This window comes from Columba livia, chromosome Z (assembly GCF_036013475.1).
Source record: "Columba livia isolate bColLiv1 breed racing homer chromosome Z, bColLiv1.pat.W.v2, whole genome shotgun sequence".
In the NCBI taxonomy this organism is placed as follows: Eukaryota; Metazoa; Chordata; class Aves; order Columbiformes; family Columbidae; genus Columba; species Columba livia.
In genome coordinates this window covers 8,836,058-8,862,632 of record NC_088642.1, presented here as the reverse complement: position 1 = coordinate 8,862,632, position 26,575 = coordinate 8,836,058, and the positions used below count along the sequence as shown (strand labels likewise).

The following is a 26,575-nucleotide window of genomic DNA, read 5'->3' as shown; positions in this document are numbered from 1 at the left end:
TGAACAGCAACCCCAAAATACACCAGTCAAGCTTTGGGTTAGTTTCTTCAGTTGTCTCTAGAGCAAATTTTTCATCTTTCCCACCAGGACTGGGAGAGGTCCTTTCCAAGACTCATTTTGTACATACCATTTTAGTAACCGTTTCCCACTCACCTCCTGCATGAGAAATTCTGGATTCAGAATGAACAGCCTCAGTACAGATCTGCAATAATCTGCAGGTCTCAAAGTTGTCTTTATTTATAGATCAAACTCCCATATAAGTGGAATAGAGGCTTAAAGAGAAACACCATCCTTGGCTACATGCAAGATTCTGCACTGAGTCCAAAACTTAAGTCAGAAGTCTGCCAGATGACTCAATTCAGATGTTCCTGGGCTTAAGGCAATCCTCCTGAGCACCCAGTAATTAAAGCTGGTTACTATCCTGTTCTGCACTGAAGTTTGGAGAGGCTTTTTAGCCATTTATTATTAAGCCATGAGCAGAGTCTTCACCATGACATTTGAAGCACACTTACTCTAGGCTGTACATTTCAGCAGCAAAAATTTCTTAGAAAAGGGCCTTCCAAGGCATCAGCTGAAGCAATTATTTGTTCACAGCAAGGACAAGACTGTTTTAAAGTGGAGCCAAAGGAAGCGTGCAAACCTCTCACAGGAAGACCTGTGATAAGGCAGCAGAGCTACATCAACAGGAACATTTTGAAAGTTCGTTAGCTCCTCAAAGTACTCAACCAGTACTCCCAGCAGGCTGATACTTCTCTAGGATATCCAAAAGTTTAGCAGGATTTGACTGGTCTCCACTAAAAGTCAAGCTTTGAGCCAAACCAGGCCTTTGGCCTTTAAATACAGCTCTATGAAACTTGGTAATTTTGAACCAATCGCTCCTATATAAAACCATTCCCATTCTGGACCTGCTACGTCATTGTACCAGGGTCCAATTACAGACTCGACAGACACAGCATTACCCTCTGAACATGACCCACACACACACTGAACTAAGGGCCACTTCAAACTGGGAAATCAGTCAGAGCACCCCAAATCCAGAGTCATTCATTTGTAGGCCAGCTGCTGCAGAAGACTTGTTTTCCCTTAATTTTCCTCTCAGCACACCATTTGGTAGGATAAACTCAAATTAAAATGTACTTGAACTGCGTACAAACAACTCAAGCTCAACTATCACAGCAGAGTAAGACCTCACTCACCAACCTTCATCTAAGAATCTCTAAAATCCCCCAAAATCACCAATGCTCATGGCTTTGTGCCCACTGCACTCGCAGGTATGAGAATGACCCCATCCCTGCCTACAAGAACAGCATTTCCTACAACATGTAGATTTAGCTGGTCGGCCACAAAACTGGCATTTAACACCAACAGCTAACCACTTAAGTTATGGCTAGAGACACTATCTTGGTACCTTAGTTTAAGGAAGTAGAAAGACTTCTCACATGCCTGAGGAAAATATTTTTTAAAAAAAGCTTACCTCATAAATGTTGGGGTGCCACATTTTGGTCAGGAATCTGAAGGTAGGTGGTGAATATGGATAGTCAATAGGAAACTTAATGTGAGCCTGGAAAAAAGCAAAGTATTTCAGCTATGAAACAGAACAAAAAAGATCAAAAAGCAACCATTACAGCTAAAAACTGGAAAAAAAATCCATCAAGGCTATTAAGTTGTTCATTTTTTATCCCAGTGTCCATCTGGCCCCACAGTAGAACTCTACACAGTTTACTAAGAGCAAAACACCAAGTGAAAAAGAAAAAAAAGAAAATCGAAACACCAGGACAGACATGGGCTGGTAATGCTCAAAAAACAAGCCGAAATGCATCTACCATATCCTAATTCAGGAAGCACTAACCAACAACTGTTGTTAAACAGTAGATTTGAAAAGCTTCAACTCAAGATACTACCTTCTGGGTTCAGAAGCAGGCTAAAAATGTTTGCTAAGGTGATTAGACCTGTTTTACATTTGACAGCGCAAGTATTTGAACGTACTCTTTCTGTGCAGAAAAGAACACTTGTTAGGAACTTCCTGTACTGAGGCCCAAGGTTTTACCTTTCCTGTGTGAGAGTTAAGCTGGTCCATCTACCCGTGTTCCTAACAACATTTCTTGCCACCACAAGCATTTCCCAAGTCAGAATACCATCTGTGTCTGTTTAATGAGTCAGTGCAACTTGATGAACCAAATATTGATGAGGAATGACAGCAAACATCACCTTCCAGTGCTTCTGAGGTCAGCAACCGGCTGCACGGCAAGACTCTCAGAGCTGAGTCGGTTGTGGGAAGACTACGGAGATCACAGCACTGGATATTAACCTCTCTGTGCTGTCCCACTGGATATTAACCTCTCTGTGCTGTCCTGCCATTCACAGCAGCCAGAAAAACCAGACAGCAGGAAAAAGGCTGAATCTGGACTCCCCTCCCCTCTGAAGGGGAACTCATGTGCTGCTTGCTGCACTGAGGAGCACAGACCTTTCCCCGGCACTGCTCAACCCACTGAGGAAGTCCCACCACCAGCCTAGCATGGGACCTCCAGAGAACCATCTCCTGGCCCTGCACCACAGCTGGGCTCACAGGCAACTGAGAATGCCAGAGAGATACCGAAAGAAAGATGTACACAGTGAGAGCAGGATCCCAGGCCACCCTCTTCCACTTGAGCATCTAGCCATGCGACTTGGACACAGGCTGCTGACCTTGTTCAATGGGACAAGCTATGGGAAGTTTCATTTGCAGAAACAGATGCAACCAAAAACTGGATTACTGAGCGATTAAGTACCTAGCTACAGTTTTACTCACAGATCAGCATATGCCTTTGCCTCGCAGCCCAGATTTTATGGGGCCAGAGTGCCAGGCAACCAAAGAAAAATAAAGGTTTTCTGTTCACCTTTATGAGATGAATTCAGCAGCTCACATGGCTTTACATTCCATACATGCCTGCTCATGAAACTGACTGTGAGTGTGGATGTTACGGCAGCACCAAGCCTGGCATGCTCACAAAAGATTTATCTGCTTAAACAATCCCAGCCCACAGCTTAAGGTCAGTTACAAGAATGGCATTGCTCCAAGAGCAAGTGGATGCCTCTTGTCTCCACGCCACCACAGAAGAGAGCGGCTGCTGCAGTGAGGAGATGGCTGGCTCTGCAATGTGCTGCCCTGCACTGGTAACACAGCAGGGATTCACCCAGGGCAGAGCAGGTTCACCGCAGCTCAAGTGCTTCCATCCCAGAGCTGCAGACTCCTCCGGGCCACTGCAGTTTTCCCAAGAAAGCCCATTCTTGTGCTTACATGTACTTTCGTGAAATCCATGACAAAACAGCCCAGGGACTGAGATTAAAAATGCAAGAGACAACAAAAACTCAGGGTTGAGCTACCTACAAGATTTCTTGGCAGAATCAACGTGTCTTCTACACAGGTATAGTTTCTATGCAAGCAAAAAAAAAAGGCATACTGCTCCTAGTGTACCGGCATTACCGTGTTTATATCCCACATACGTGCTCAAGGAGCTGATGGCGCAGGTCTCATTTCCCTCAGTAAAAACCCTCTGCTCTCAAATTGCCTAACCCTGAGGATTTTGTCCCAAGACCAGTGCAAAGGCTGCAGCAGTTATAGTCTCCATATGTGATGCAGACTCGTGCAGAAGCTATAGATCATGGAAGACTGCTTCAGACTTCTACATCCTGGTTTGCAGCCTCAGCTCTTTGACAGAAAAGGGCTATCTGCCTGCCCAAAATAACAATCACTACAGAATTAAATAAAGCTAGTGTTTTGCCACATGAAGGATGCTTCTTGTGCTCTGGCACCAGAGAATGCAAGTGGAGAGAAATTAGAGAAATCTTTTCTTCTCACGTGGAGGCAGCCAAGACCCATGTTTGCCTGTAATCAGTCACGTGTTTAAAGAGTCACATCATTGTTGGTAAGCCATTTCTAAGCAGCCTGTACATGTTTAGCACATTGAGATGTTAGACTGGAGCATACAGCAAGTGAAGTTTCTCTACACACCCAATTTCAGAGCCACCAAACCAGGAAAGCCCGCATTACAGGATGGGATTTTTTCCCAACCCCAAAAGAAGCATCATTTTCAGGTCCCTATGTTGAGATCATCCAGAATTTGAAAGCGAAACCAAACACTTTTCCAGAGGCATTACAAACAAGTCTCAAAGAATTACTCCACATCTCTTCTGTAACAGAAATCATGGGAAATTACATAAACACACTCTGCTCTCACTGAATGCTATTTAAGTGTGTAGCTGGCAGCAAAACAGTACAACATCTGCTCCTTCACCTTTCCTTCTCTGGAGGGAAGGTAGGGAAAGAGGAAGAACAATTCACAGGTCAAAAGAGAAACAGATTTAATGAAATAATAGTAAAAGGAAAGTGATACAAAGCAAACTCTTAGAATCACAGAATCATAGAGTCATTCTGGTTGGAAAAGACCCTTAAGATCAAGTCCAACCACAACCTAACTCTAGCACTAAACCATGTTCCTAAGAGCCTAATCTATGCACCTTTTAAACACCTCCAGGGATGGTGACTCCATCACTGCCCTGGGCAGCCTGTTCCAATGCCTGACAATGCTTTTCATTAAGAATTTTTCCCTAATATCCAATCTAAACCTGCCCTGGTACAACTTGAGGCCATTTCCTCTCATCCCATAACTTAGCTACTTGGGAGAAGAGACCAACCCCCTCCATGCTACAACCTCCTTTCAGGTAGTTGCAGACAGTGAGAAGGTCTCCCCTCAGCCTCCTTTTCTCCAGGATGAACAAACAGCCCCAGTCCCCAAAGCTGTTCGTCAGACTATTCCTGACACAAGCCAGGATGCTGTTGGCCTTTTTGGCCACCCGGGCGCACTGCTGGCTTATGTTCAGGTGCTATCAATGAACACCCTGAGATCCTTTTCCACAGGGCAGCTTCCCAGCCACTAGAACACACACTTGCAATAATCAACTCCAGCAGATGGACACTGCTGTTCTCCATACCTTTACTGTGCTCGCAGTGAGGCACATGGAAGGTTCTGGAACCAGGACCTGGGAGCAGGAACAGGAGCAGGACCCCCTTGGAGAATGTGGCCATTAAGGAAAGAGGCTGTTCCCAGCTGTTCCCTGCTGTTCCCAGCAGTTCTATACTTCAGTATAGAACGTGACATTCATGGTATGGAAGAAACTTCTTCTCAGTGAGGGTGACAGACACTGGACCAGGCTGCCCAGCAGGGTTGTGGAGTCTCCTTCTCTGGAGACATTCAAACCCGCCTGGACACCTTCCTGTGTAACCTCATCTGGGTGTTCCTGCTCTGGCAAAAGGATTGGACTGGATGAGCTTTTGAGATCCCTTCCAATGCCTGACATTCTGTGAATACTTCTGTTGGCCATCTCATGTCAGCTATCCTGGATCTGCTTCTCCTCCACTTACTCACAATCCACAAAAAACTGAGGGACAACCTTGGCTTCTCTGTCAACAAGTATCAATACCAGCGAGTTCTTGCATTCTTCCATGCCAAGTCTCAATGTAGTAGAGTTACTGCAATCCCATGTATCTCACGGTATTACATTTTTCTTGAACTACATTCAAAACAAAGGACCATGCTAACTATGAACAAGAATATTAACAAACCTCATAGAAAACCAACTATGTTCAGCCAAAACAGCACAGAGCGGTTGTGCGAACCATGAATTCCCAAGATAAGCTGCAAGATTGCTTGCAAAGATGCAGTGACAGGCATGATTACAGGACCTTTTTTCCCACTAAAAGCCCAATTCTAAAAATTGAGACAAAAGGCCAAATTAGACAAACTTATTTTTTAAACAGAGCTCCCAGAAAGGTTTTCTCCCTACAGTTTCACTGATGTAAGGCAAGTCGGCTATCTGAGCTTATCACTGCTAAGGTCAGCCAGGCACTGCTAAGTACCAAAGAGCGGCAGAGTTTTAAGGCAGCTTGTTGTTAGCTCAGTTACAGCCCAACTAGTTTAGGAGGATAAAAGATGCAGCTCAGTCCCTCACCTTCAAGTACTCAACTGTTACTGCATTCACCATGGGCTTGATACCACTAGCTGAGCTTAAACTAAAATAATCCTATTCCAGTGTCCTGACATTAGCCTCTTTGACACCACTGAACAAACTCAGTAGCCAGGAAAGCTGAAAAGGCAGCAAACCACTTCCCCTCTTCCCTAATTTATAACTAGTCATATTTGTAGTCCCTAGAAAAAGAATAAACTCCTCTGATGCTACACTGAAAACACCAGCCTGGCAGAAGATTCAGTCCTTTACAGGCATTTACAGCTACTGCACAAGAACTTCAACCTCTAAGTTACACCATGACACATTTTAAGAATACTGCTACCAGTGTGGTTAATTTATTTCCTATTTTACTCTTGTTCCCTGGCACCCTCATCGGTCACTGCACTTCAGGTTTGTTGTTTTTCTTCTCTTTGGATAAGACAAAGCCATAGTGAAATCCATGCATGACAGAAAAATAAAGTCTCCCCAGATACCATGTTATTTGACTGAAAATACAAACATAATGCTTCTACCAATCACTGGATTAAGTCCTGATTCAGTCACTATGAATAACTACTACAGTGACTTTGTTTCTGGAGATCTTGCCATGCACTTTACACATATATTAATATCATCTCATTCTCAGTAAGGAGCACTAACAGACAAGACTCTCATAGCTGCAGCTGTCTAGAAATTCAGTATTTATTCCAGCCTAGCTGTATATGACACTTCTGTAGTCTGACACTGATTTATTCTACTCTTCTGAACTGACAAACACTAGATCACTGATCTTCAGGCAGCAAGGGTAGGAATGATTAATCCATCCTATCTGCCCACTGCAGAGAGGCAATGAGAAGAAGAGCACACTTCTTCTGGAAAGCCACCAGCATCATCTGTGACTCTGATCACAACTGACCTGATCTGGGGACATCAGGAGCACCAGCACCTTTTACAGTGACTAACAGAACAATACAAATACCTAATGTAGTGTTTCCGGAACTGTCAGTTTGTGATATTTTAAAATGAAAATTATCTCAATGCTAAAAAATACAGCACCAGTGAAATTAAGCATCCTTTGAAAATACTGTTTAAGTTCAGATGCAAAGGAAACATTTGATTTTTGTTTAAGTATTATGTGCTCTTCTGTAACTATCTGCTACAGACAAGCCCCTACAGATTTTTGTGTGCAGGAGCCACCAAGGTCTCCTACAGGTCACCCTCCCTGTTGCAGTAAGAGGTCTAGCACACCTGCAGATATGGCACAGGGCGTCCCCATTTCTCTTTGTAACAGGCATAACCAGGCTCCTTGCTGTGCACATCAGCACTTCCCATAGCTGCACACCTAAGGAATGCCTCCTGCCAGCATGCTAACTGCATTTAACACAGAGGGAAGCCACCAAGCAGAGAACTACAGATGACTACTGGGTTAAGTGTTTGTATCCAATCCCACAAAATGCCCTTTACTGCTGCTAGCGCACCAAGCATTTATACAATTCATCTAATGGATTCTCCTCTTCCACATTAAGCCTGGATTAGTACATGCAGAATTAAATACTATGTGCCAGAAAATGTTCAGTAATGGTCAGATATACTAGCAACATGTTTCTCACATCAATGAGGTTTAAAGCACCTTGATTTTGTCCAGCTTCAGAACCCACACAGCATCGTTAAGGCTAGCCAGCTGTGTTGTCAACTATCTGACAGGGTAAAAAGCTGCTATTTCAGCTCCAGATATGATGACTTAGGACCCAAGTCATCTCTTGCAGCAAAGCTGGGCACTAGGCTTGGTAATTTAGTCCCAGTTCTGGGCTCATTTCCCAGCCGTACTGTATCAATGCTTACTGATATTCATTGTGCTTTTAGAGAACAAGGACCACATCTATGATCCAAATTAGAAGATGAGTGACCAGGTAAATTAATTCATGTGAGTCCTGAAAGCTCCCTTGCTGCTGTGATGGCCATGGAACACTAACAGCAGCAAACCCCTTATGCTCTGAATCACCTGCAGTGTTTCAGAAGGAATTTAAAATCACAAAGTGAGTGAACTAGATCTCATAAAAAGGACATTAAGCTTCTAAATGAGAAAGAAAATAGAGCCATAAGTCAGTAGGGCAAAGATAACTCAAGAAGTGAGGTTCACTTACAAAATCAGAGACTGGCTTGACAGGCAAGAGCCCATTCCCCTTTCACACTAAATCACATCTTATATACACTTGCTAATCTAGTTATCTGAGGCATTACTAAAAGCTCTCATTTCCAATGGAATACTCCTCTGGTATAAACAGGTTTTCTTTTAACAAAATTTATTTTAACAGTAAATTGCTTATAAATACTTCACTGTCCATGTAACTATGTTCATAAAACTAGACTGTTGCCAAGTCACCTAACCTGGACCAAAGCAACAAGCCTACAATACAATGGCCAAAGTTACAATTACATCCTTGAAAAATGGGCTTTGACGCACATATTGGTCTTTTTGCTCCTTAGACCTGAAGTCACAACTAACAACAAACATGAAACCGGGGTTGAGCTGAATGATAAGCAGGAATTCATTACAGCCCTGTTAAAGTGGTTTGCATCCAAGCTCCTGCAGTCTTGTACATTCACATTCCTGTTGCCTGGGCCACCTCTCAGGGGATCTCAGTAAATAAAACCGCTTTGAACAATGCCATTAGGACAAGCAGTGCCTGGAAACTAAACCATTTTCTTATAACATTACTCAAAAAAAACAAAAGGGTGTATATTTTTTTCAATACTGTCTCCCTTTGATAACCTAGATGATCAGTCAGGAGGTTCTTGCCTTTATGATGATCACTCTTCAGGTTGGTTGCTGTGTTTAGCATCTCAAGCAGCTCAGCGGTTCAAGATATTTCTCTCTTGCAGTGGGTTTTACAGCAGGGACAGTCCACAGTACTGCCCAGCTAACTGTGCCATTCAGTCTGAACTGTGCACAACTGCTCTGGCTCTGGCTCGAAACTCAGTCTCAGTGCTCCTGATCCAGGGAGCATCCAGCTCCGGACAGGGCAGCTGTTACTGCTCTCGTGTGTGGAGGTTGCTGGGGACAGGCTGGAAGCTGAGCAAGAAGATTCCTTGGCCAGAGGCCACCTGCACACTCCTGGGGCTGTTCCCTTTACCCATCACACATCCCGCCAGCATGGGGCCAGGTGCCCATCTCCAGCTGTGCACAGGTCAGTACTACAGTGCCCATGGTCTGAGGGGAATTTCCTGCCTCAGCTCCATGTCCCAGGCTGACAATGGCAAAGCAAGAGCATTTCCAGACAGGGCTGGACTTCTGAACTCCTTGGTATAAACGCTTAAGACACACCTGTGCTGGTTTTACAATTTTTTTCCCAAAACTGCTAGTCAGTGCCCTCAAAGCTCAGGCAAAGGAGCAGACCACAGGACCACTCACCTCTATCAGGCTAAGAACCACCAGGTCTACTTCCAATACTTCTACTGTCACTTTGATTTTATATGATGCTACAGCAAACACCATATTTGCAGCAACTGCAGGTGTAGCATCCAGCTAGAGATACTGAGTTGGAAACAGTGTCATCCTGAGCCAAAGTATTTCTCCTATAACCTGTCCATTTTCACTCCACTTCTGCATTTTTCTGCCACCTCACCACAGAAAAGGCAACTACCAGGAGCTATATAAGACCTAACACCAAACAGAACTACTCAGTCCTCCTCTGTATGGCGAGCTGCCAGCCCAACAGCTTTTGAGTTTCAACCACAGCAGCTGAGCACTAAAGCAATTTCAGATTCCCTTGTGAGAAAGCTGACACCATAGTGAGGTTTCTGTATTTTCCCAGGAATTTCCATGCTGGAATATTACTAGATTCTGCCCCCTATTCAAACTTAATTCCAGGATCAGGCCTGATTTTGAGAAAAAAAAAAAGATTGAATGTATTAGAGATTGTGACAGGCCAGATGTGAGGAAATTCCTGCCACCACTGAAGGCCTCACAAGATTGTGCTCATGAGTCTAAAGCCTTCTAGTTGCCTGCAGACTGTACATGAATTGTATGGCTTGAAATCAGGCTCACTGGGTTTGTGTAATACAGAGAGGCTAGTCTGTGTGACGATTTTCCAGGCAGAAACAGATTACTCAAGTTTTTAATTTATATCTGTCCAAACACACCAACTTCACCATTTGGACAAAATAAGAAGAATAACTCCAAATAAGTGAAACTCCAGTGTGTAATAGTGTGTAATACTTGCCAAAGGAGACTTGGCAATACTACAACTTAAGTTTATTCCAAATCATACATCTCCTCTGGAGAGGCTGTAACTTGAAATAGTCCTACTGCAGGTATATCTGAGGATGCTGCTGCCTGAACTGGTAAAGCCCTAACACTAGTGCAGCTATTCTAGAAACAGTTTGTGACCACTTCAGAACAAAATTGTCCAACTCTTTCCATTTGCAAAAACGATAAAGAGTTTTGCTGGAACAGTGGCGGGAATATTCAAGGCTGCTTATTCAAAGTATCATGCTACATTACTGGCATCTCCAGCAGCATGTGTGGAAGTGACATGTGTACTGGGTTGATATTCTGGGCACCTGCCTCTGCCTGCCAGGCCTCAGGGTCGAGTAGATTGTCTCTTATTAAGAACTGCATTAGCCTATGACATCCTCAGTATCCTGTTCAATCTCATGTTTTGAACTTTCATGACCTCATTCACTTTCTTGAAGCAGATTTACATGCAGGCACATCTAGAATGGTTGATGTGTGAGAATACGGTATACTTCAGACTTGTCTGCTCATCTCTCCAGTTTATGTTGCTCAAATTCAAGTTATCACAACCAAAGCACGTCCCGGTTTTGCAGCATTTTGCACCAATCTTGACAGAGTTTCTGTGAACTCACCTATTCATTCCCTTGTTTGCATACTCACCAAGACACATCAGGTTGCTTCATTGTTTGGTGAAGCAAGCCGCAGAGTCTGCAACCACTGAGTAAAAAGATGTCCAAGCTAGCTTGATATACAAACACCCTTTCCCTCAGCCTGTTTTAACTATTTTTAGACAGCTCTTTAAAACAAGCACCATTCATGAGTCAGTGAATGACTAATTGCCTTGATTCTCTTCATATACAAGCTGGGCTGGATGCAAGAGGAAAGCTCTCCCCAAGGGACAGCCAGTCACATTTCTGCTAAAAACACTGGGCAGGTCTCGATGCAGTCACCACTTTCATAAGCAGCAAGGGGAAAGGAATATTTATAGCACTGTAAGTGTAAAAGCATAGCACTGTGCTGCAGTGTTACACAACTTCGCCTTTCCCAGCACGGCAGGCAGCAGTTCTTCTAACAAGATTTCTCAAGCTGGTGTACCAGAGTTTATATCAATGTGGAGTATAGCTCTCTAGAAACTAAATGGCAACTCCGAGGAACTGCAGTCACAATCTAATCTATGCTGGCTGCCACACAGAAGCCAACTAAGCACTTAGACAGCCCTGCTACTTATTTTTCATCTACTGCATTACTGATCATGAACTCTCCTGTCTGGAGCTGGTCACAGGCACTAAATCTAGGCAGACACAGGCAACACTTACTCAGCAGTTCTAGGCAAGTCTGCATCACTTGCAAAGAGCTAAATACAGCAGCACTGTCTCCTAGTGTGGAGACACAGCATGATATTAGTCTAGATTTATAATACCATACTGCTACAATGCATTATGCTTTGCCCCAGTGTTTAAGTCTATAATCCCGGCAGACCTGTGCAAGCTGCCCCCCTGCCCAGCACCTCCAGCTCCCAGCAGGAACCAGCGCTCTGTCTGCAGGTGTTTGCCAGGGAGAAGCCGGAGTTTGAGACACAAAAGCGTATTTTCACATTATTGCATAATGATGCACCTGTCAGCTCCATTACCATTGGCTGTTTCAAACAGATCAAGTTCAAAGTTTAAGCTAAAATAGGTGCATTAGCTGATACATACCCATCCTTGCTACTCAGGCTATTGTTTCTACAGTAACAGGTTTTTGGGTGGTTTTTGCTAGTGAGAGGCCAAATTCAAGAAGCATTCAGCCTTCTGTCATTCTCTACCTCTTTTCAACCCTGCCTTGTGCTTTAGATGATTTGGAGCTCACAGCATTACAATCAGTGTAGCTCTACTCATAACCAGCAACAACATGGTTGCCAGTAAACTGCACTGCAAGGAATTAAAAAAAGATTAATCCTAACTCAGTTTTCGCTTTCCAAAAACAAGACAAACTCCCTCAAATTCTCCAATATCACTGAAGTGCTAAAAATGTCAGTTTGAGCTTTGGCCAGCCCAGTTCAAGTGATACATTTAATTAATGCAATGACTTCAAAACGTAGACACTAAGTCAAACACCAAAACACAGAGGCAGGTCACTGAGGCCTGCAGAGTATTAAGCTGCTGCTCTGCTCCTCACACAACAATGAACTCAAGTCTGGGTTTTGGGGACAACAGCAGCAGCCATCAGCCCAAATCCGCTACAGTACCAGCTCTTACACTACATGTCTGCTTACAAAAAAGCCAGATCAGACAGCACTGCTCTGTAGTCACAAGGACAAGACACTCAACGGCATTGGCCTCCAGTGGCTCCAAAGTGCTACTGTTGTTTGAACCACGAACACCATGAAGTCATCCCCTTGCTAGAACAACCTTGCTTCATTTAAAAAGCTAATTACACATGGCTAGGCAAGAACCATCTACAAAACGGTTGTTCATTATGATCATTAATACACAGATGCTTAGAGAGACATCCTTCTGGACAGATGGATATACAAGGGAAAGTACAACACTTAAGTGAAAGCTCACAGTGATATTTCTACCTGTGTTCCAATTAGTTGTGATGTCAGTGACTAATATGACATCTAGATAAAGCCAGAATCATCACTTTGCTTAAATATCTCCTGAAAAAGCCAGCAAAAGAACACAAAGCAGGCTGATTAATCTGCAGTGCAGTATAGATATTTCAGGTACCCTTTACACTTCTGATAAAACCAGAACCAGTGCAATCAACATTTGGTACATGAACAAACACCCTTGAAATTCAAGCTTATATCTCATTAATGGTAACAATTCACATGAAATGTGAAGGCATACAGAGTAAGAGCAGTGTTAGGAAGAACCACTTCAGAATACTGCAGGTCAAAAGGATTGCAAGGTCAAGACAGACATTTAATAATGAGACAGAGGTAAGATGAGAATACAGCCAAGAGATCTGATCACCCAGACAGAGAAAGCTGGATCTTATAGGAAAGTCAGAGGAAACTTGTACAATTGTGTGACTAAAAGCAACCCTTAAATAGCTCTAACACTGCAGTATTGCCTATCAGTACCAAGAAAGGAACCAGGGGGAGAAATTAAAACTTGTTTAATCTTTCTTCCTGTATTTAAGCTTGTCAGATATTATTCTTGATTTGAAGGGGCATACCTGACTTAGCTTTAGAAGAAATTTGTATGACGGATAAGCAAGCACCCATAAACAGCATAGCACGAGGAAAAGACAAAATCTGTGACGAATCAAGTCTGCTTTTAGTGAAAACTGTGCAGTGTGGATGAAGAAAAACTTCCAAACAACAGTGGGGGTGAAAGAAAGAACAAACCAAACAGTAGCCTAAGCTGAGCAACAAGATAAACTGCGGCAGCAGGTTGACACTAAGATAATCTTGCAAGAGGTGCCGCATTCATGGTTATGGAGATTTGTAGGAACAGGTGATACTTCAAGGAAAAAAAGCAGCAGAGAACTTGAAGACAGAGCAAGTTTTCTGCTGTGAGACCACTGCCTACTTAGACCCTTCTGGTGAATTCTGAGCAACTTATTTTCTAGCTTTGCCTTTCCTTTAAGGCTTTGAAGTTCAAGAACACTAGCTGAATGCCAGAGAAACAGATAATACAAAATAACCTTCCAGCACCTTTTTATCCTGAAGCCTCCACAGAAACAAGCCCTGTTGCTTTCCTGCAAAGACTCATCTAAAGGCTCCTCCACATTCTAAATGACAGGATCATCACATGTAAGTATCTGTGACTACAGAAGTCATTGATGTTTAATCTCCAAAAATGCATATTGGGTGCCCAACAGCTCCACCATACTGCCACACTCAAAAACTGTAGCATCCACACGGTCAGTCTGGGAACTGGATTATCTCTTACTTCATTCAGAGAAAAATTATACTCACACATCTGCAAAAACCTAAGCACTGAGCACAGGACTTGCTTGTATATTGAATAAGGTAAAGCTACCAAAGCCCAGGAGCAGCACAGAACAGAAACTTGATCTATATCTGTATGCTAGGCACAATACTATTATGACATTATATCCTGTCTTATAAGATTAATTCTTGAAAACAGTCTTCATGTTGTTGGGCTGTTTGATCAGAGCTTGTATCTCAGACATACCGCACCTGATAGAATTTGATAGGGTGCAGGCATCTTACAATGCCATAATAACCAGTTTGCAACAAAAGTTCACAGTGTTTTGAGAATCCAAGAGTATGTACAACTGCCTCAGAAATACATGGAAGTGTCTGAACCCTAAAATAAATTGTGTTGACAATTACAGCTGGTATAAAATACATTGATGTTAAAACTATTTAACCACACTTACAATTACAAATATTTTCATGGGGTTTTTTTCTAGTTATAAACAACCAACACTACAGTCTTCTATTCAACCTTGCTTTCAAGTTCATCAGTAGTTAATGATGAGTATTTCAAATTGATGACTCAGGTTCAACTATACCACAAGATGACGACCTTTTGATTTAAAAGTTAATTCACTGCTTGTAAAGAGTGAACTGTCAGATTCATACATCTACATGCTACGTAAAGCATGGGCTGCATCCTGACACAAACACATCCAAAGCATGACTTGGAGGAACCTCTAGTGGTGATAAAGTAGATGTGATTATGAATTAAAAGATGCTCAGGTATAAGCTAACAGCCTTGCTGGCATTCACACTAGTGCACAGATGCTTTACTCCTTGCCAGGTCACCAGCAATCAGCATCTGAAAGCCACACACACTTCAAACTAAGTTATGTGATTTAAATAGTGCCCTACCTCTAAGTTTTACCTCGCCTTGATTCAATAAGGGAACAAACCAGCTTGCTTCTTGTCCTCCTCTGCTTGTAAATAACATTTAGTATATAAACTGAGTAAATGATTTTGAAAGTTTCCTAGAACATGGAGCAGTGTCCATACCTGATATTTACACAAAGTTACATACTGACACAGGTAGAACACTATTTTAAAATATGTTACATCTACACACACAGAAGGTAACAATGTTTAAGAACCACACTGCGGAAACACAGCAATTTTAGACATCAGAGCAGTATATTCCACAGGTACCAAGACTGGAGAATGCTTTGCTGTTGCAAAAATGACTTTTCTAGAACTTGAATTTGACAGTGTAAACTGGAAGCAGTCATGTTTGCGCTCCATCTGAAAAGCCCAAGAACAGGTATCATTAACTACAGAGTTTCTCCAGTCCTGAGACCTATTGCAGCCACACTGATGTGGCTCATATAAACTGGAAAGGGAGTTTCACTCGTTCAGCAAGACCTGAAACATCACACTAACTGATAGTCATTAATACTGATATAATGCTTTCTTCAGCTTAGCACAAAAGAAAAGCACCCAAAAAACAGATTTGGTCACTTCCCTACATCCACTCCCATATCATTTTCGTTCCCATAAGAGACTATGCAGAACTGCAGGACCAAAAGGCCCATCTGGCATCAGGCCTTCACAAAACAGCCAACTTTTGTTGGTAGTTAGAAGATTCAGACACTGAAAAAGTTAGTGTTGTTTTAGCACTCTGCAACAACAACTGCAGACTAGACACTGTCAAAGTACTTCAAAGGGTTTTTAGCAGCTGAAAGATTTGTCTGACAACTATAGGTCTCTGTCTTTCTTATGACTCCATCTAGTATGCAGAGTAAAATTCCCCCAAAATCATTAGCAGAATTGATGTTTTGTTGTTTTTTTTTTCCAAATACTACCAAAAGTCATACAGCTGTTTGCAAACTTAAAAGCCATTTACACATGATGGGTACATTTACAGTAATTGCCACTCACCAGGGTTTGCTTTAGAAGACCTGGAAATAATGGAATAAAAAGGATAGCCCTCAAGGCATTCTCTGCCTAATAACTAATATATAAAAAATTAAGCATCATCATATATTATTTAAATTATAAATATAATAAACACTGCTGCTGTGTTAGATCTCTAGATAAAAACTGATCTGCAAATTGGCTGGAAGTCCAATGCAATTTCTTTCCGTGCTATGTAGCTTACAAAGTTATACATTCACCTGGTTACAATTATATTCCTGCATGAAATTAATTTCCTAAAAAAGAATAAAAATAATGACCCCAGAGGTCTCCTGATGCTGCTGTGGAGAAAGCATGCAATGATGTGCATTGAAGAGCTCTGCATGCCTTGGCAGGTTTTGGGGGAGATCACAGTATTAACTGGGATGGGAGAACACTGCAAGGTGAGCGACAGGAGTCAAATGTCTTCCTCTCACTGCTTTATGCTGCTCTTCTCTTGGTTGTGTTTCTGTACAGCGGCAGCTACATGCTGGAAATTCTAGTCTAAGAAAAGCCTTATGCTATGCATGTTTCCAGTTTTAAAAGTATCTAGCCACACCAGGGGCAACAATGGCACATAACTTGAGATGGTTTTGTGAGTTGTTACACAACCCGTCACATTGCAAAGAGTTTCAATTAACACATGCAAGTACCTGCACTGCAAGGGTGCTGGTGTGGGGGACAACGGCGGGAACTGATTCCAAGCACTTCCCCAGGAAAAGTCCCCTCTGTTCCCATTCTTGGACATTCAGCATTATTCACTAGAACCACTGCCCAGTCCCTCCTACCCTACCTTGTCCCAGTTTTTATAGCCGCAAAGGAAAAGCGCTTTCAGCTGAGAGAAATGGTCTCCATCAGAGGCTGCAACAGCAGTAACCTTCCCCAGCACCAAAGGCAGTTGGGGAAGTTGAGTACCAGACCCAAGAGCCTCCCTTGCTGCACCAGAAGGGTTATATGGTCGTCACACACCAGTACAACTCACCTCCACATCCCTCCAACCCTGAACTGGCTCTGCAAAACAAATATCATGCACCTTTTAGGAACAGACCTATCAACGCCTGTGAAGTATACCAAGTCAGGATTTTGGGTGAGCAGCATAAGCTACACAAACAGCCAGCGACCCTGGCCATGCCACCACACTCATTTTCTGCATCAGGCACATGAACAGCTCAACCAAGCAGCACAACTGTCTCTAAAGACCTCTGTATATCTGACCCTTAAAATTACTCCCGCCTGCTCAGCATTGCACTGGTTTATATCCAATACTGCTGGTTATGGTGCAATACAGAATACCCTGCAGACATTCAAAACCACTCAGTCTTTAACCATCCTACTGGAAACAGAAGTTCACATCATGCTACTCAAAGCTTAAAGCCAACCAGCTTGCTTTTTTTTCAATGCCAAACACCTCACAATGAACAACTATCAGCCTCTGAAGGACAAAGTGGTTTAACAAAATAGAAGCATCTTTTCCTATTTATCAAACCCATAGACAAATAACATTGTTAGCATTCACTTTAATATTCACATAAGAACTGCCATCTTGAACTTAAAGAAAATCCTCACACTGGTACTACAAACAGACAAATTTATTGGAAGTAGAAATTAAAACTGCAATCACCTGCTTTAAAAACACAAGCTTTAGTGCACCTGAACACACCCAGGCATCATGCTTATATTTTAATATGAACATCTCCTTACTACAAAGATGCTTTGAGTAACAGAGGAGCTCTCCTCCCCTGCATAGCAATAGCTAAGCAATTACACAACGATAAGAGAATCCCTTTTAACTCCCACTTTGCACCCACCCATTAGTACAGTCATGAATACCTACTCTAACAGGGCTGCCTTCAGAGCTTTTTAGAAAGCTTTGTTGTCACCTTCGGCATCAATTAGGTCAGAAGAATTTGGTGCTTTCTGAAACCTGCTGGAGAGCAAGACAGTTCAGTCACCACTCGTGAATTCGGGGGGTGGGAAATCAAAGCCATTACCACCCCAGGAAGTAGCAGAAGCCACATACAGTATTATCTAGGACATCAATTATGAATGCTTTTCTTTCAAGTCAGATTTAGAATCAGAGGAAGGGAAAACACATTTCTCAACAAGGATTTCCCTCACAAACAGGGCACCTTCAGCTACTGATTTCTTGATGCTCAAGTCTCCTCATCTCTTAGACATACTGCTGCTGACGTATTTTAAAGTGTATTAACTTCAGTCCGCTATCAATATCAGCAACATTAAATATATGCATGCAAAGCACACTAGGTTTTAGCAGCAGGATAAGGATCTGTCTCCGAAACAGTCTGCAATTCAAGGCACTCACCACAGTTCCAAATTAGCATGCTTTGAAGTTTGAAAAAGTTGTCCCCTCCACCCCTGAATTACAACCACAAATGGCAAGAGATTTCCTACAAATTCCTGTTGCAGAAAGTATGCAAGTTTGTTGTGAAGGTTACTGCTCCGTGTTCACTACATGAAAAGAGAAGCTCTAAAAAAAGAACACTTTTCTTCAAGGGACTTTATGATATTTCCAACATTTGAAGTGCTCAGGTTGAAACCTGCTAACTTCCAGCATCTGTACTAGACAGCACAGAACTCTTCTGGTTATAAAAAAGTAAATATCAGAATGCTCAACAAGATATCTTCTGTCTCATTTTAAGACAGATAACATTTACACTAATATGCAGCATTGTCAGGACTCTTTAACCTTCTTAACAGGATACTTGAGACCTACACAGGCATATGACCTGCATCTACCACCGAAAGCAGAGAGAAGGATGAAGATGCCTGCAGCTTCACATGCTGCAAAATAAATTACATCAAATTGATTCTGCTAATCCCTTCCAAATACTGTACACTTCAAACAAACCAACAACGTAAGTTGATGAGACAGTGACAACCCAGTCAATGAGTCCAAGAGCAAAAGGGGAGCAACATCTAATCCATTTGTGGCTTCTGCTTTGGTATCCCAGCAAACTAGCTGCAGCTGCTTGGTTCAAGTTGTGTACTATGGCAAAAATGTCTGTAATCCAGCTCTGATAACCAGCACTTCTACAACCGCTGAGCAGTGCTTATAAAGCAGAGCAGCAGCTCCTCCATAGAATCTGGAGCATGGACTGCACATGCAGAAGCACGGTATGTCTAGGGACCCAGGGCACTCCCATCTCAGAAATGCTTTCCCTGGGTCAGACACTACATGAGATCTGCAGAGACATCAGCATAAAACCCAGCTCACTTGCACAGAGCAGCCTAATGAAGAGAGTGTGCAACATCAGGGTAGCCCAAGCTAGATGGTCACTTGGTTCCCTTCCTTGGAATCAACCCCAGCAACCTCTTGGTCACCTCACTCAAGAAAACTTCCCTAATTTCATTAAACACATTTTGCCCTTCCTCAAAACAAAAGCAAAAAGTATTATCTGGAAGGTGTTCTACCTGGTAGTATTCAGTTTGTAATTTTAATGTCCTAACATTTAATGTCTCCTCCAAGTAAGCTGCTAGGCCCTTATTTTCCAGAATAGTCTAAAAATCCGAATTTATTTCAGTTACTATGTGTACCTTTTTAGTCTGCCACTTCATAGCCTTTAAGCATTTCTCTGTCCTTTTAGAAAAGATACAGAGAGAACACCAGACCAACTACCCACACTCCAGAAGTCAGCATTTAGACTCCTGGACTCTTCTCAGAGGATGTTTTCAGAAAGCTGTATTTAGTCCAGTATTACTATCTAATGTGCTATGCAGTTCAGGCATTGCTTATCTAACTATTGTAATGCAAAACAAAAAAAGGCTGTGGGGGACATTAAGATCTACAAGGTTAACTGATAAATTGGGTTAATTATATTCCTGCTAACATGAAAGATGAGGAGTAGTAAGCTGCACTGTGGTATTCTCAACCAAAACACTCTACAGAAGCCCCAGGTGAGCCCCCGGTGTCCATCTCTGGGGACAGGCTGCCACTTTACACATTCCTTTCAGCAGCTCATCTACACATGCTGCTAGCTGTTCACACAAATGCCTGTGCTCATTTACAAGGTGCCAAACCAAATTTAAAGCCTTTCTTTTGTTGCCCTGTTCCTTCTGATCAAAATACACAATGCAAGTTCAGCTGCCTGAAGTATTTTTTCTTAAAACCTACCAGGCAGTATTAGGGACAAAAAAGTGGACAGAGCAGACAGAAGAGATTGTGCTTTGGTGCATAAATCAGTATTTGGAAGGACAACAAATTAAAATATGACAGTTTGATTCAAATATCAACTGTTTGGACATAACCTCACATTAGTGCCAAAACCAGATCTGAAGATTCTTTCAGCTGATTTTCCATGCAGTCAACTTTACTGTGCTGTAGCACAAAGAGCCTGTCAACAGAAATTGTTACAGTGAGCTCATTAAAGCACTGAGGAAGCTTGGTGTGCTAGACAGTGAGCACAGGTAGAGAATAGCTTTAAAAAGAGATTAAAGATGTAGCTTGGACTTCTCAGGCGAGGAGAGAGATTTAAATTCCAACAAGGTATTGCAAACAGGAAGCAGCACTCTTAGAAACTTTATTATTACAGATGTCCAGGAGGAATGACGGTACAAAGTCTCCACACCACTATCTGATAAATTTGTATCGAACTACCTCCAAAATATCTCTAGAAACCTGAACTTGTGTCTGTATTTTTCACATTAATGAGGATGTCCTCCTACTCCAGCTATCTTTGAAGAACATCATGTTATCTCCTCAGTATCAAGCTTGCTCACTACCAAGATGCCTCCTCTCCACAACAGACATTCGAGGCAGCAGCTACAACAATGCTCACATGTACAGGTCCGCTTGTGCACAAACAGCTGCAGAGTACCAGCTGCTATGGGAAAGGGCAAAGCACTGGAAACTCAATGGCAAACGGTCCACGGCCTTGTTTAGATTTACAGCCTTTAAAAAAATGAGGACTAGCAGGTACTGTAAGAGCAGCTAACCAGTTAAACACACAGCAGGACAGCTCAGGGCTCCCATTGAGCGTGTTGTCACACTAGGGCACAAGCAGCAATCAGAATTACTATGTCAAACAGGTTATTAAGAACCAGATGAATAATGACAGTGTGGGCAGCATTGTCATTTGAACCCCTCAAAACTAAACACGCATAAACTGTTGTTTCCTACTTCTTACACTCAATTATAGGTCTGTTAAATCCTTGGTATTATAGCTTAATAAATACCTTAGCATCCAAACACAGTAAGCCCTAAGCAAGAAGAGTAAACCAGCATTAAGTCACAGCGGAGGTTCCTCCTCCCGCCCATCCTGGCCCCATAGTCAGAAAGTCTCTCGTTTCTAACTTAAAAGGTTTATTTTGGAATAAGTGACCTCTTAGACTCTTATTTCTCAAGTTAAGTGTCAACCGTTTAGGCAGGACATACTTAAGCAGCCACTTTGTTCTTTCTGGGACTGCGTATGCAGGGAAATATCCCAACCAGGAGCTTTCAGCTACTACTGAAATCCTGCACAAACATCTGTTATTTTTCCTAGCAGAAAACTCACGAAAGGATAATTTTGTACACTGTCAGTTGGGTTTAAGTGTTAATAATTTGCTGATAATCTGAAAAGTGCATACATACATGTAGTCTATCAGTACTTTTCTACTCTAGGACTAAAGAAACATAGTCAGGGTTTTCCTTCCTTTTCCATGCTGCTACTGGAGCAATATCTTGGCAGCTGTAGAACAGGGGAACGGCAGCAGAGAAAAATTAAAGCAAGTTAAATTAGCAAGCTAGTTGCTTTTTTAGTGATAAAGATAGCCAAGCCAGCAATTTTTGACCAGACCTAGTGATCACCTGATCTACTATGTAGATTTTAAAACTACAGCTTCAGCAGCACATGTACCTCTACAGAGCATGTCATTAACATCCCATGTTTAACTTTTTGGGAGAGCAGAAGCAACAAGCACTCACCAGAGAACAGCCTAGTTACAGCTGAAAAATCACCTGCAGCCACCCTTCAGAGTATGCTGATCCTTTGAGAGAGCTCTCATTTCTTAGATTTGCACACCAAAAGCTGTACAGTAACTATCATTTTTGAAGCTTATTAGTAGCCACAAACCCCATACTGCATTTGTGGGCTGGGTTAGCTTTGCAGGTTTAATGGCACCTAGCAAGTCACAGCCTCATTGTACTGGACATTACACAAGCAGTTACACTACTGTCCTGGTTTTATTAAAAAACAAGTTTCTCTTTCAGTGAATTTGCCTATCAGCAAAAGCTTTCATATTAGCTGCATTTTCCTGGAGAACCAGATACATGTTTTGGTAAATACAGCAATAGAATGTGAAGTTATTGATAAGCATGGATGGACATCTTGTGAGAGGGGCAACGAGAAACAGGTGACCAAGAAACTGACCAACTGTGTATTACATACCATTCATATGAATACTTCATATAAAAGTGGGAGATCACGAGGATCTCGGGCCTTTCCCTCTTTGCCCTTCTTTGTCCCCTCTGCTTATGGCCGACATTAGGAGAGGACCTTGCTAGTCATCCCTGCAAACTGAGGCCTAGTGAGAGACTGAATCCAGCTCCGGTTGGCTTCAGAGTCCAATCCAGGACTTTGGGTGCCAGCTCCACTGTTGCTGAGACTTTCAAGATTGGTTTTGTATATTTTGTATTATTTTCTCTATTCTTATTAGTAGCATTAGTAAAACATTGTTAATTTTTCCAACTCTCTTCTCTCTGTCCTTCTTTCCCTCCCGGTTACCCGTCCTGAGTGGGAAGAGGGGAGAGGGAAGAGCAAAAGGGGGAGAAGGAGCGGAGAGGAGGTTAACAACACATTTGCCAGGGTTTTATTGTCACCCCACAATTTAAACCCTTGACAATTATCTTGCCCTTAAAATATGCCAACAGCACTGATTGACACTGCAAAAGAATACAAGTTTCAAAATATGCTCTTCTACACTTGTTAGGCAGAGATCAGTCTCATTTGAGTACTGGATTATTTGCTGCTCTAGTCTGCAATACTTTCAATTTGCCTCTTCCCAACAGGGCATCAGTCTAAATAAGTATAAATGTATTAAAGCAGAAAAAGGAGAATCAGATTCTGAAACTAACACTGGACCCCTAGCTACGAAGTCAGATCCAGGTGCTTTAAAAAAAACAGGCAACACAAAACACACACTAGAAACCTTTGAGTCACTTTGGGCTTTGTAGCCCAAAGTACTTTCTCCTGCTGGTAAAATGGATGTCATGCTAGAAGCAAATATACTGACAGCTCTTCTGCAGACACAATAAATTTTATGGCTTCAAACTATTTCAAAACAAGTATCTGGAAGACACCCGCATAATTCTATTGTTGAGTGTTGTTCAGATAAGTCTTTTCAAGATAGGAAGCCTGCAGAGATACAAAGGTTGAACACAGCTGCTGTTTACAGCCTGTATTAGCAACAAGTGGGACAGCATTTCAGGCTCAACACTCCTCATCTTCCTCAGAACAAAAAAATCAAGGAGTTTAATGCTGAGGAAACAACCTCAGGAGTATCCAAGCAATGACACAAGCTCCTTCGTGTTTCCTGCAATGCTGCCTAACCTTTCAGGATATTATGTCTGTGGACATCAGATTTCATATTTCACATATGGCCATTTTACTGGCAGCAGCCATCAGAATTAAAACGCTGTCATTCTCCTACCAGCAGGGGGAAAAAAATTCTCAGCAAATCCAAAGCCAGGGTAACCCATCCTGTGCACTAAGACGTGTGCTGCAGGGCTTCCATCCACTGTACAACCACTTCTGCACTGGGCATTGCAGCCCATGTTGTAGGGGTTTTATATGCTTCTGCTCTAATCTCCAAAATAAACATACAAGGCAGCAAACCTGATTACATCTAAGGTAACACAGAGCTCATTTGCTTTTTTACTGTAAACAGTTAGCTTTAAACACAGCTAGTGCAATATCAGATTAATGATCATGGAGTCTGAATCACTAGTTCATTATTCTTACAGTTCAGTAGTTTAACACAAAAAGCCCCAACAGCAAGATTTTTTATTTGCAAATTAAACACCGACTGATCTGACATTCTTGTACATGTTATCATAGGACACTGAAGTTGCTTCCAGTGTGGAATAATGTCTTTATAATCACAGTTTCATCCAAGAGACAACTGACTAGAGAAAACTAATGAGAAAATTTCACTGGAAAAAAACCAAACTAGGAATATGCAAAAAGTCAGTGACAAAGTGCAAGGGTGGATTTTAAAGTAATCTCCCTGTTAACATGGAAAGATTTTCTCCCATGAATATATGACAATGCACTGAGCACAGAACAGGAACTGGCTGAGGCTGCTTTCTTACCCCATGTGTAACACAAGTGTCCTCTAAAAACATAAGAGCAGAAGTTTAAACAGGAAAAAAAAGGATCCTGCACTCTCCAGAAGAGATTAATTAATAGCTGCTTACAAGCACCATATCCTTTGATTTTCTAGACAGGAGTGACACAAAAAGCATTGCATGGGGGAGCATGACAACTCTGGGGCTTGCAAAGTGCATCTCAGGATACAGTGCTGACCTAGGGACCCACCCTGGGAAATGCCAGGTCTAAACCCTGGGTTCTCCACATGTTCCTTCCTTCTCAGTAGTGCTTGGTGACCTGCCCAACTGAAGTGACAAGGAAGGAAATGCCTTGACATGTCCTGAACACTGAGCTCTAAGTTTAATACTGAACTCAAGGTTACATGCAGGTATGTGTATGAGACTGACTCAGAGCCTGAAATCCTGTACATGACCACTTTTACAGTTCAGATGATTGTCCTATTTTCCTAAAAAAAAAAAAAAAAAAAAAAAAGGCTAAATTAGGACACCTTATTTAGTCAGCTGGCACTGGGGCATTTGGCCCAAAGGCACGATAACTTGTATCCTCCACCTTCTGGGTGGATGCCCTATCCTAAATGGCATTAAGCACAACTCTCTTCAGATTTCCTCTTGGCATCGGGTCACTGCCCAGACAGGAATGCAAAAGCACCGGCCAGAAAACAAAAGGAGCCTGACTGCTCAGAGGACAGAGCTTGGAAAAAGCTGACAGGATTATAAATATTTCACACTGGAAAGTGAGCTGATAAACAGGAGCAATCCCTCGCTCCAGCTGAGCACCTTGGGCTACCAGAGACACTTTTGCTCCCTGCTCGCTGGGTTTTGGCCCCTACCCCTCTATGCCCCAGGAGGGAAACATTTCAACAAGGGGAAGGAAGGATTCCTCAGTGTAAACTCACAGCCTGATGACTACCTTACACCCCACAAAAACATGATATGGGCTTAGTCTCTTCAAGATGAAGAGGGAACGGAATACAGCTCCAAACAGGAAGCCAAGGCTGACCAGCTCTTTTGATTGAGAGCCGCACATTAAACTTCTCACTCAAGCCAAAGCCCTGAGGAGGGCACAGTCATCCCCAGACAAGAAATATCAGAGCCCCTCCAAGTCCCACTACAAAGCTGGGAACTTAAAATAAGTGGGGTGGCCCTTAATACCATTTTTTTGTACTGGAGTTGTTGACACTTCAGGCACCTCTGCACAATTTTAGTTCTTTACCCTACTTACCGCAGATTGCTCTAAAACTGTGATAGAGTTACAAGGCAAGATCATATGGGATAAAAATATTGCAACAAAAGCATAGCAGGGATTATTTAAGAAGCCTGTACTATTCTTTAAGTAGAACTTTGACCTTGAACAACCAAACTCACCTAGAACAAATATATCTGAGGAAGGAAGAACTAGGAATAAAACAACAAAATCAAAGTGAAGGCCTCTCCAGCACCCTAGCAAAGCTAAACAGACATCCAAAATGTGTGAACAACTACCATTCCTCCTGTATTATAGCCACTGGTAAGGAGAGCATAGTTATACTGAAAGTAGCAGAGTGAGATTAAGCAACACAACTCACAAATTTGCACAAAAAGGGACACAGATGCTTTGTTTTCTTTGTGAATGTGAAGCTTCCTACAAAACACTCCATACTTTGGGAAGGCACTATCAAGCACTCTTAAAAGCCTGCCATGTCAAGTGGGAACACAAACACAAGAGCTTTGAAGATACACTCAAGAAAAGATCCAAGCTCAGGACTGACAGGAGTTCCCATTCACTCTTCAGCAGTGTACGTATTACCAACATAAAAGTGTAACAGGTCAGCACACACAACATTTCAAAGGTTTGATCAAGAGTTAAACAATACAAGAGCCACCTATATTTTGCTAATTATTGCTAAGGAACATTAAGACCAGTTTGTCAGGAATTCGAAAGGCATTAGGCATTATATGGGTAATAAGAACATCCACAGTTACATTAGCTAGGATGAAACAGTTTATAAAAGGATTAAAGGAACACCAAGCCTTGTGGCATGAGTCAGACACTATACCACAGATAAACTGTTCTTTCTGATTGTTTAGCTTAGCATAGAGCAGCAGAAACCATGTCCATTGTTGAAACAACTGTTAGCTAAATCACACCAAGGATCAGCCTACAAAAAACCAAAATCAAACTAGATTTCACTTGCTCAGGTCCAAGCTTCTCTAGTGAGCT

At 42.3% G+C, this 26,575-nt stretch overlaps 1 protein-coding gene across 1 annotated transcript in view; it reads right to left on the bottom strand.

The window, feature by feature from the left end:
- The window catches only part of UBE2R2 (ubiquitin conjugating enzyme E2 R2), a 58,015-nt gene that overhangs the window by 8,827 nt on the left and 22,613 nt on the right, over positions 1–26,575 (bottom strand). Inside the window, exon 2 of the mRNA XM_065047052.1 lies at positions 1,475–1,561. Coding sequence (XP_064903124.1) covers positions 1,475–1,561 — 87 coding nt within the window. The remainder of the gene's footprint in view (positions 1–1,474; positions 1,562–26,575) is intronic.